This window comes from Astatotilapia calliptera, chromosome 22 (assembly GCF_900246225.1).
Source record: "Astatotilapia calliptera chromosome 22, fAstCal1.2, whole genome shotgun sequence".
NCBI classification, from domain to species: Eukaryota; Metazoa; Chordata; class Actinopteri; order Cichliformes; family Cichlidae; genus Astatotilapia; species Astatotilapia calliptera.
Window position 1 is genome coordinate 26,440,552 of NC_039322.1, and position 12,770 is coordinate 26,453,321.

Genomic DNA, 12,770 nt, shown 5'->3' on the forward strand with positions numbered 1-12,770 from the left:
GCATCAACTTATTGTTAGCATTGTTTCTCAAAACATAAACAAGACAAATGACTGATTTAACAGTGAGTCTGTTGCTCACTGTATGATAAGTGAGATTTCTGTCAATGCCAATCTGACTGTTCAGATGGATTTTTCATCCATCCATCCAGGGTTGGGTCACGGGGGCAGGAGTCTAAGCAGAGAAGCCCAGACCTCCCTCTCCCCGGCCACCTCTTCTAGCTTGTCTAGCTTCTACCAAGGCAACAACAGGCTTGCTGAGATATAATCCTGCCAGTGAGACATGCCTGGAACACGTCACTCAGGAGGCTCCCATTTTAAATAATAAAAAAAAAAAGCTGGAAAAGTAGGTGGCAGTAAAAGGAAACAGCGGGAGGAACATTTTGCAACTAAACGGGTTGGTTTTGGATTAAGAACATAATTGGATATAAGGAGACCATCCCAGAGTTTTTCATTATAGATAGAGATGGGTAGAGGTTCACCAGTTTACAAATTGTTGAACAGTCTCAAAATAATGTTTCTCAAAATAAAATTGCTAAAACTTTGATTATCCCATTATCTACTGTACACAACATCACCAGAAAATTCTGAAAATATGGTGAAGTCTCTCCAAGAAACAAGGCCATATTGAATATGTGTGATCTTTTAGCCCCTAGGTGGCAGCGCATTCAAAACGGGTATTACTGTCATGGAAATCACTGCATGGGTTCAGGAACACTAAATCAGAAAGTGTCTGAGAAGACAGTTTGATGTGATATTCAAAAGTGCAGGTTAAAGCTCTGTCATGCAAAGAAGTCATATGTGAAAATGATCCAGCTATCTACTTTGAGCCAATGTGGAAAACTGTTCTGTGATCAGACGAACTGAAATCTGAAATTCCTTTTTTTGAAAATGTGAATGCCATGTCATCTGGACTAAAGAGTTAAGGGACCATCCGTATTAATGATGACTCAACAGCCTGCATCTTCAATGAAATAGGGGTGCATTGGTGCCTATGAAATTGGTAGCTCTTATATCTGGGGATGTGTCGTCAGTGCTGATTCCTGATTGCTTATTTATTTATTTTTGCATATTTCTCAAACATTTCAAATCATCAACAAATTTTAATATACAGAAAGATAAAATGCAAATTTTAAATGAAGATTTCAATTATTAATGACTGTAAGCTATCAAAGTCATTGACAGCTGCTATTCTGGAAAGCCAGTGAACCACAGTGATTATCTGCAAATTGAGAACATTTCGAACAGTGGTGAACTTTCCCAAAAGTGGCTGATCTACCAGAATTACTCCAAGAGCACATGAATGAGTCATCCAGGAGGTCACAAAAGAAGCCTGAACAACATCTCCAGAACTGCAGGCCTCACTTGCCTAATCCATGCTTTTCTGGGTTCTCCATTGGGTCATAGTAGTAGTCAGACTCCATGCCACTGATTGGCTGATAAGTAGCGTCAGTTGATGAGTCATTGAGTGTCGTTTACGAAAATTAAAACCGCAATTTTTGAAATCCGGCGATTATATTTGAATCGGGGAAATTTTTTATGGAATGCCAGGACTGACATAATGAATTAATTAAATACACCATTAAATATTATCTATTAGAGCACTTCGCTCTCGCTCTGCAGGCCTACTTGTTGTTCCTAGAGTATTTAAAAGTAGAATGGGAGGGAGAGCCTTCAGTTTTCAGGCCCCTCTTCTGTGGAATCCAGTTTGGATTCAGGAGACAGACACTATCTCTACTTTCAAGATTAGCCTTAAAACTTTCCTTTTTGCTAAAGCATCTAGTTAGGGCTGGACCAGGTGACCCTGAATCCTCCCTTAGTTATGCTGCAATAGACATAGGCTGCCGGGGGATTCCCATGATGCATTGAGTTTTTCCTTTCCAGTCACCTTTCTCACTCACTATGTGTTAACAGACCTCTCTGCACTGAATCATATCTGTTATTAACCTCTGTCTCTCTTCCACAGCATGTCTTTATCCTGTCTTCCTTCTCTCACCCCAACCGGTCGCAGCAGATGGCCCCGCCCCTCCCTGACCCTGGTTCTGCCGGAGGTTTCTTCCTGTTAAAAGGGAGTTTTTCCTTCCCACTGTCGCCAAAGTGCTTGCTCATAGGGGGTCATATGATTGATGGGTTTTTCTCTGTATCTATGAAGCGCCTTGAGGCGACTTTTGTTGTGATTTGGCGCTATATAAATAAAACTCAACTGAATTGAATAATTAATTAAAATTGGAAATAGTTAATTGAATAAATATTTACGACTCTTAATTAATTAATTAGTGACACATTTAATTAAATATTTAATGATGTATTTATTTAATTTATTTTGGCACTATTGCCCCCTTCATGTCTCGCTTTGAAATCATTTTATCTGTCAGCGTCACCATCAAACTAAGGGGGCGCAGGTTACGCTGCCACTGCAGCTTCTCTAACATTTGATTGGTTGCCGTGCAAAGTAAGTCAATACAGGTTGATCCTAGATAATCTATTGCTTGTACGGACTTGGGGCAGCCAGGTATCCCAGAATGCATTTCAAATCACAGGCAGCAATGGTGGTGGTATAAAGTTTTAAAATACCCTGTTTTTCTGTCACCAACTACACTTTTAATAGTGTTTTAGCTGCGATTGTAGTGCCTAATCTTCACACGTCTGGTCAGGTTGTCAACATAGAACATGTTTGCAAAAGTACTCAGATTCTTTTCAGAGATGTCTCTAGCGCTGCTAACAGTCAGCATGCAGAGCTCACAGCCCCAGTGTTCCATCTTAACAGTTTTTTTTCTCTTTTTTTTTTCAGTTGTTTGTTTGTTTGTTTTTTATTCCACTCTCTGTGTTCCACATGTTGCATTCGCAGATTCTCATTTTCACCGAACGATCGTCTCTTTCCGCCTGGTCTTGTGTCTCTGTGCTATGGTAACATAAAGAATGAGCTGATATATTTCTCAGGACACCAGCGATCAGCTCGACAGGCCCTCAGTTTACCTGCATGCATCCTCCTCACCCGTCAGCTGTTTAACACCTGCTGCTAATTCAGGAAACATGCCCACGTTACCTGGTGATAGTCACAGTCGCAGCTGGTGCTCAATATGACGCAATGTCTTCACATTTTTCTGCACAAGATAAGTAAATATAGTATTTTTCCCAAGTGCAGGGCTGCTGGAGCTTGTTTCCCAACAGAGCCCTTTATAGGCGAACCAGCTTTATCAGCGACTGATGTCCAATCACCGGCACACAGCTTTGAAACATCACCTGAGTTTTAGCTCTCAGTGGTTAAACGCTGGACTTGATTCACTCAGGTTTTGTCTGTCGGGTTATTTTTACTTCTCTGTTTTATTTACAACTGAGAAAATTGGTTTGGCTGAGGTGAAAGTTAAGTTTCATAACTGCATAGGTTTACTGAAGTTTAATGGCTCACTGGCACATGTGTTAGACTGAACCATTCACTTTTCCTTATCTGGTGTGTTTTGGATTTTTTTTATCAGTGAATTTTGAGATTTTAGACAGGGGAGGGGGGGTTGGGAATGAGTTTTTTAGCAGTAGCTGGTGAGTCTTTAGCTACAGAAACAAGCCTGTTTGTTTTGTTAATTGTTGGCAGCCGAACTCGTTACGTTTTAGGTGTTGTTTGTTCTGAGCTGCTGCGTTGCTGACAAAGGAACACACGAACCCGACCAGTACAAGTTTGCAGGAGTGGTTCTTTTGGCTTTGGTCGAAAGTCATCTGAACCTTCGTTTTCTAAAACCACACTTTTTTTTTTTGCCTCTGTTCTGTCTAAAACTGGGATCTTTATACGAGCGGCTTTGAGAAGTTCCAGCTCCATATCGCGACGACGGCATTCGTTCTCGGTGGCCTGACGTCGTTGCTTTAACAAATACTGTGTTTCAATTTCTTTCAAGTTTAGCCAAAGCACGTTTTTCTTTGACTGTCTCGTTATTATATTGGCAAAGTGCAATGCATTTGTCACGCCTTTTTTGCGCCTCTTCCATATGCTTTGCCAATAATATCACGTCAGCCTTCTTGCCAGCCTCACCCCATTCCCGACTTTCCCTTTGTTCGTCCTGCATTATCTCTTTCTTTAGCCTGATTGCGTCCTCCCAGTTGTTGTGGAGTGACTTGCACCTGGCTTTTCTTCAGCCTCCTTTCTTTGTTCGTGTTCAAGGTGTTCCACTAACGTTTTTTTTTCTCCTGTTGCTCCTTTAACGTGATTTCTTTTTTAACTTCTTTAAGGTTATTTTTCCTTCTAATTTGCTCTCTTTGCTCATGAAGAACCGCGTATGCTTCAAGGGTTCTTAGATTAGCGTTGTGCTGATTATTTTGAATTAATATGTCGGATATATTCATTCGCTCGCTAATTTTTAGTTCTTTTTCTTTTCGAGCTCTCAGTTTTTTAAGCTCTGTGAATACCTTGTTTGGCATTTGAACCGAGGACGTTTGGAGGGCTTTGTTGAAGTTTGGACCATCGCGATCATTAGCTCTAGCATAAATGTGAGACATATTTAATAAAGGTTGACTTTCACTGGTATTTTAGACTTTCAGCGGTATTGTTCACTTGTGTAGAAAGTATAGCGTCGCTGAGGCTCTATTTAGGCCTTTGAGCTGAGCCTAAGCCCCGCCCCCTGTGCTGTTAATAGATGGTGGGCGTGGAAAGGATTTTGGCCTGATGCGCCAAAAATTAGTTTGTTTCTTTATTCAACTTTTGAACAGTGATACTCTGTCAGTACATATTCAGTAAATGCAAATTATTTACATGGCAGTCCACTTCAGGCATAAATCTAGACCCCTAGATAAAACATTATGGGTCATTCCCACAACCCACAGCTTTACTGTGTTCCAGCAAAGTATCCAATAGCAGTGACAACTCCTCCATAGTAACAGGTGGGATTTTTCTTTTTTGAGGACGGCTCCTTTTACCTTTCAATACGGAGGGTCTGTTTATGTTTTGATCAAGAGCCTTTATTTGGGCAGCTGAAGAGGAGAGGTCTATCTTATGGCCAACCTCTGGCTGTATCTTGGTCATATTACACAGCAAAACCCAGTATGCAGGTTCATCTGTAACAGTCCTTGTGCCTCAGATCCGCACTGTTGCTTCTACATTAAACAGAAGAGCAGCAACATGGCTGCAGGTCTCCACGACTCCGGCCATACAGGTGCAGTGGGCGGCTTCAACCTTTCCTGTGATGCTCACAGTGACCTATGGCTGCAATGCTGGTTCATTCAGTCTTCAGAAAATGAACCTAAAGTATGTAATGCAAGGATGTCATCACTTTCAAGATGGAGAAAGCATAAAGTGACAATTATGAATCACTTTATATGATAAGGAGATTCTGCAGGTCATTACTCAATGTATAAAACTAAAATAAAATTTATTTTTAGTGACACCGGATAAAAACATGGAAGCAAGATGTATAATTAGAATTACTTACAATAAATATGAATAAATTATTGCAATTTCTTTAACCATAAAGAATAACTAAATCCTTCAGGACAATGTCACATGAATGCACTGAACTCACTATGTTATACACCTAACAGAGCCTCCACACGTTCTCACTGTAATTTCCCCCTCATGACTGAATTTATGTTTGCACTAATTTGAATGTTTGGGGGAAAATCAAACGCATTTCACTCGCAGTACTCGAGCTGACTTACCTTTGTTGGAATGACGACTTGTACGCGCTGACTCCACAGACAAGGTACGAAAATATCTCAGGCTACGTCAATAGCGGTTGGTCTTCAGGGTTTCTACTCCATGGCCATATTTCATACAGGTCCACATTTCCAATGCACGCTATTTCTGCAAGTACCGCCGCTTCGCCTCTGGACGCAATTGGTCTCTATACAGCAGGGGTGTCAAACTCAAATACACAGTGGGCCAAAATTCAAAACTGGAACAAAGTCGCGGGCTAACGTTAATATTTATTGAAATATATTTATTCCTCCAGATATAAGAATGAATCTTTTGTTATGGACTCAAACACGTTTTGCTGAAAAACTGAATATGGAACAAACAAAGATTAATACTAAACAATATATATATATTAGCTGTATAATACCAGTAGGCCAGCTCTGATAGTAATTTGGTGTGGCTTCGCGGGCCAAATGTAAGTAGGCTGCGGGCCAAATTTGGCCCGTGGGCCAGAGTTTGACACCCATGCTATACAGGGTGGGCCATGCTTAAAAGCAGCTCAAAAGAGAATGGACTGTACAGGGTGGGCCATTTATATGGATACACCGTAAGAAAATGGGAATAGTTGGTGATATTAAAGTCCTGTTTGTGGCACATCAGTATATGTGAGGGGGCAAACTCCTCTAGATGGGTGGTGACCATGGTGGCCATTTAGAAGTCGGCCATCTTGGATACAACTTTTGTTTTTTCAATAGGAAGAGGGCCATGTGACACATCAAACTTATTGGTAATGTCACAAGAAAAACAATGGTGTGCTTGGTTTCAACATAACTTTATTCTTTCATGAGTTATTTACAAGTTTCTGACCACTTATAAAATGTGTTCAATGTGCTGCCCATTGTGTTGGATTGTCAATGCAACCCTCTTCTCCCACACTGATAGCAACACCGCAGGAGAAATGCCAGCACAGGCGTCCAGTATCCGTAGTTTCAGGTGCTGCACATCTCGTATCTTCACTAGAGATGGCAAGATACCAGTTTTTTATGTCCGATACCGATATCATAAATTTGTATATCCGATATGAATCCAATAGTGTTTTTTTTTTTAATCAATAAAACTTTTTTTAAAATATCTTGCTGCATTTTGTATAAGTTCATACTCAAGTTTAAATAAACAACAACACTAAAGCTATTCTGTTATACCTGTATGCAAAAAATACACTGCACCCAAAATATTTCATAGTTCAGCAATACTGATCAATCTAATAAACTTAAACCTACTCCAGCCTTCCTATTCTGGTATTTTAAAGAGTACTTAGCAGAAATAGTAAGCAACCTAACTAATAGGGTTGCAAACTCTCAGCAAAAAAAACAAAACAGGGAACCCCCCCCCCCCCCCCCCCACCTCATGATTCTTAATTGACGTAATCAACTTTAATTTGATGCAGTGTGGGGGGAAAAATGCACAGAAATAAATTATTTTTCAAAAAAAAAAAAATAGATTCAACATCTTTCTTCAACAGAATTGCAGACTGCACAGATGGTATCTTCCCAAACGAAAAAGTACTATAGCTTGCTAGGGTATATTGGACTTAATAGTTACTATATACAGTAATGGACTTCTATACACTTTACATCAGATTAAAACTTTGGGTGTAAGATTCAGATAATTATTTAATGAAAGCTAGACATTTTAAATGAGAATAAGAAAGAAAAGTATGTCTTTCTGCCCCCTTTTCCCTGTTAATGCCCTATCGGCCCCCCTGGCTATACTTTGCTAGATCCGCCCCTGAACAGTTACCAGCCGTCAGCTATGTAGAAAGGGATCCTGGTGTAGAAAGTAGGGGTGCAACGATACACAAAATTCGTGGTTCGGTTTGATATTTTTTCGATACAAAAGAAAATGTTCATGCCTTTTTAATTTGTCATTTATTAAAATTATAAATATATATTTTTATTCAAAAGTAAAGTTTTTAAATTTAATGTTGCTGAAACAACAAAGTAATAAAAAAAAATATATATCTGATTGAGGAATCACTCATCTTTGAAAAAGAGAGTTTATTACAGAGAAATGGCTCTTTCCAAAATAAAAGCTATACTATACGCTTCTTCTGGGCTATATTCTCAGGAGCATATTAAACATATCAGGTCCCCATAAGGAGAACCATGTGCTAACAGCTGTCTAAATGACTCGGGTAAAGTTTGTAGCATCTGTGCTTGTTTTTGTCTGCTTCCACTTGTCTTTGCACTAGGATGATGTCGGAGTAAATGTGCAGTCATATTCGTTGTGTTCCCACTAGTGCTGTCAGCATTAATATCATTGAAATGACGTTAACGCCACAACACGGCAAATCTCCGTTAATGAGCTACCGCAGATCGCCCCATGCGTGGGGCTGGACGGCCAACACATTAACGAGCTAACTGCGCTAACACACTAGTTCCCACCAATGTAATTGAGCATTGCATGGCACATCCAACATACTGTTTTATTTTAGTACATGATGCGCTTACCTTCAGAGTCATGCTTCACATGAAGACCAAAATAGTTCCAAAGGCCAGATCTGAATGAGGGTGGGGGAGGTTCAATTTGCCATGTTGCAAGGAGAGCTTAACTTGTGTCTCGCTAGCTTGCCCTGCGCTCAGTGAATCTGCGTTCGACTACTCCGCCTAGGCTGCACTGTCGAGCACAGATCCACTGAGCGCCCAACACAGACAGCATCGTCAGAAGGAAAGTTGATAAAATAAATTAAAAATTTTGTATTGTTCGATACAAATGCGTACCGAACGGAAAGCACTGTATCGAACGATTCAATATCGATACAAGTATCGTTGCACCCCTAGTAGAAAGTAATATTAAATAAATTCTAAAAATCAAATTCAAATTCAAATTTTATTTGTCACGTACACAGTCATACACAGTACGATATGCAGTGAAATGCTTGGACAACTGCTCGTGACCTAAAGAAAACAAAAAAGGAAAAGGCTATGAATAAGATAGGAAATAAATATGAAAAATTAAAAAGGGTAAATTTTACTAGGAAGGAATAAAATATAAATTAAGGTTAAAAAGGAAATAACTCTACAACACAAACTAGAATGAAGGGTAAATTTAACTGGGAAAGAATAAGATAAAATATATAAATTAAAGTTGAAAATAAAATGACTGTACAACAAAATACACAATACACAATATAGAACTATATAAGAATGTATGAAGAAATATAAATAAATATATACACAATAACAGCAGCTGTACAAGTATTAACTGGAAATGAAGAATATAGTGACCAGTGTTGTGCAATCCACATTAGGTCTTCTGCAGTGCAAATATGCTTAAAGTGATTATCAAGGTAAAACGTGCTGCTGTTGTTCAGCCGCTGGTTTCTTCTTTCTGGTGCAAAGTGGGCCAAAAACAAAGAAGAGAGACGGACTCGCGACAGAAAAGCTGATCATTAAGCAGTTTCATGATTGAAGTAGCAGCAGGAGAGGAAGGGAGAGAGAAGAGGCACTCGCTCCATATATCGGTTGTTAAGCTTAAAGCGGGAATGCTTTACAAACATTCAGAGATGAACTTACACACTTGCTTTATTTCTCTCTGGGATCACTTCCTCGGAGATGAAATGCCGGTTTGGTAGCGAGGCTGCAAATACACACAGCTGCTCTATCACGTGAGCACACTGCTCCGACGTACTATGGTTATGGGCTGAGTTACACCATGTCGCAAGTTTTGTGAGGTGCTTTTTTGATATTTAATGGATCGGATTACATTTTTTATTTCTCTCCGATATCTGATCCAGTAATTTACGTCAGTATCTGACCGATACTGATACGTAATATCGGATCGGTCCATCTCTAATCTTCACACCATAGAAAATTGCCTTCAGATGACCCCAAAGATAAAAGTCTAAGTGGGTCAGATCGGGAGACCTTGGGGGCCATTCAACTGGCCCACGACGACCAATCCACTTTCCAGGAAACTGTTCATCTAAGAATGCTCGGACCTGGCACCCATAATGTGGTGGTGCACCATCTTGCTGGAAAAACTCAGGGAACGTGCCAGCTTCAGTGTATAAAGAGGGAAACACATCATCATGTAGCAATTTCAAATATCCAGTGGCCTTGAGGTTTCCATTGATGAAGAATGGACCCACTATCATTGTACCCCATATACCACACCAAACCATCACTTTTGTTGTTCCAACAGTCTTGGAGGGATCCATCCAATGTGGGTTAGTGTCAGACCAATAGCGGTGGTTTTGTTTGCTAACTTCACCATTCACATAAAAGTTTGCCTCATCACTGAACAAAATCTTCTGCGTGAACTGAGGGTCCTGTTCCAATTTTTCGTAAGTTGTCTTGCGTTGAAATCTGCTGCAATGGCCCGGTTACTGCGTTCACCAGATATCAACACAATTTTGATCCGCTCCTCACGTGTTAACCTCTTCGACATGTCAATGGCTGTGAACAAAGAGAAACCTGTAAATAACTCATGAAAGAATAAAGTTACGTTGAAACCAAGCACACCATTGTTTTTCTTGTGACATTACCAATAAGTTTGATGTGTCACATGGCCCTCTTCCTATGGAAAAAACAAAAAACAAAAGTTGTATCCAAGATGGCCGACTTCTAAGTGGCCACCATGGTCACCACCCATCTTGAGGAGTTTGCCCCCTCACATATACTAATGTGCCACAAACAGGACTTTAATATCACCAACCATTCCCATTTTCTTACGGTGTATCCATATAAATGGCCCACCCTGTACAGTCCATTCTCTTTTGAGCTGCTTTTAAGCATCTTTCTTGTAGTCGTCGTTCCAACTCAGGAACCTGTTTTGATTTGTGGACCTGGAAAATAGCGTCGCGCTCCCACAATACATTGCGGCGTGACGTCAACTCCAAAGCCCTGTTAGCATTTCTATTCAGTCTACAGCTTGTATAAAATGTTTTTCTATCTATAAGTTATCTTTAATTTTTTAATTTATACACCTTTAATAAAGTCTGTAATATAGTCTGTTTGAAATGTGATGTTAACAAATTTATTGCAATCAGCATTGTTGTGATACTTAGGTTAAATTCTATTTAATGACATATTTAACACCAAGTTAGTTGCTAGTAAAAGGATAAACACTCAGAGCTGATACTAGTCTCTTCTGGTTGTTAAGTTCACTAATGTTAATTATTGATATAAGCAAAAGACAATTTGTTGCTAGATGCAGTAACATTATTCATTAATGTATTATTATATATAATTATTGTCTGCTCCACTCTCCCTTTTTCTTCTTCCTTTTTTCACTCTGATCATAACTGGTCTTTTCATTAAGTGGCTCTTTTTGTTTTCATTTGGTTTGGTTAACCAGAATGATGCACACCACTTACAACAATCCTGCTGTCATTGCAAACTACACTACCTGGGTACTTCAAGAAGGTGTCTGTCTTGCTTGCTGGCTAGCGGAGTCTACGAACATGACCATCTGCCATTACAAAAAGCCTGTCAAAGAACCTCCCCTTACATACTCCTAATCCTCCTAAAGGCACACAGATGTGTATAAAATATTTCCAAGTCTTCCCTTAGTGGACACACTTGTAAGAAGTACATCCTGTGGCTGGGTGAGCAGGTGTTGATGGTACAATTTATAAACTATAATTTTTCTTTAAGACTGGGGTTGTTAGTGCTGAGAGGGAATAACTCAGAAGTCAGTAATGATGCCATTTAATTTATGTTGGACACAAAGATGAGTCCTCTACACTGGTGCTCACATCATGTTTGTAATTGTTACTTTCTTGTCCTTGACAGAGTTATGTTTAGTTTGCTTTAGGGGCATGGATTTTTTTTCACTGTGACGCGCTCTTACATTTATAGAGAAGAAAGAAGTCACCCAGAGTCTGGAGAACTACACCTCCAAGTGTCCTGGTGGAATGGAGATTATCACCCTTCCTGATGGCTTGAAGCTACCTCCAGTGCCCTTCACAAAGCTCCCTATTGTTCGGTAAGGTGGCAGTCTAGTTAATGTTACTCCAGCGTGGCTCGATTTCTTTCTTTAAAAAAGAAAAAAAGAAAAAAAAAAGTAAGATGTTGCCTCTCCAGTGCACATTTTGTCACAACAAAATAAGTGAAATGGATCCACATTGGTTTATGCTTTCTGTCTGGAGAGACTGCTGTCCCTGAAGTTAAACTGACTTTTTGTTATACTTTGATCAAGTGATCCCTTCACTTTATGGTTTGATGGTCAGACGCTTGAGAGATGAGTTACAATGTTTTAAATTAATGTTAATTATTGCCACACTGCTTGCAATAAAATTAGATTAGTTTAGCCTTTGTCTCCCCTGACAGAAATTTGTCTTGGACAAATGAGTGGGATATCGCACATAAAATAGCATAACATTAAATTCACACACACACTCATAATTTTGTCATTGAAAAGTTTAACTGATAATTGATGATTTACCACATACTCTTCAAATATGCGCTTCAAGGGGAGACGAATGGCGCAGACCAATTGTCTTTCCGGTCATTTAATCAAATTTTGAATTGTCCTATAAATTAGTAACATAATGCTTTTATCCACATCATAGGCCCTAAGCTTTCTTTAAAAAAAGTTATTCAAGCACTGACTGATTCGTTAACAAGCATACTTCATATGGTGTAACTGACAGTCATTGAAGTGAAGGAAACTTTGGCGAATGTCTAAATACTTAACTGTTGTCACTTCAATTTTTTCTCCACTAATTCAAAGCAGACGGTGAGCTCCTGTAGGTATCAGATTGAAGCTAATTTCATTGGTTTTAGTTTCTGCACCACCACTGCACAGTCCCTTTCCTTATTTTTTTATTGTTTTTATAAATAACTTAAGATTCAGATATTTCTGATTCCTGCAATTGTTTGTGTATAATGTAAGGAGTGGAGTACACACTTTCTTCAAGTTCCTGTACTTTTTTTGTTTTGCTGAACTTGTAACTTTTAACAACGAATAGTACCATAATTCTCTCTAACAGTGTGCTCTAATAAATATGAATGTTCATCACAAACACTTTGAAATACCATATATGACATAAGCAGTTGTAAATAACTTTATTTAAAAGGTTGCCTAGATATTGGGCGACGCGTTGAGGGTGTTGAAAGCATTATATAAATGCAATCTATTATTATTATTATTA

At 39.2% G+C, this 12,770-nt stretch overlaps 1 protein-coding gene across 3 annotated transcripts in view; it reads left to right on the forward strand.

Moving 5' to 3' along the window:
* The window catches only part of trappc9 (trafficking protein particle complex subunit 9), a 233,699-nt gene that overhangs the window by 31,626 nt on the left and 189,303 nt on the right, over nucleotides 1-12,770 (forward strand). For all 3 annotated transcript variants that reach the window (XM_026155948.1, XM_026155951.1, XM_026155950.1), the window contains one exon: nucleotides 11,476-11,602. In XM_026155948.1, coding sequence (XP_026011733.1) covers nucleotides 11,476-11,602 — 127 coding nt within the window. The remainder of the gene's footprint in view (nucleotides 1-11,475; nucleotides 11,603-12,770) is intronic.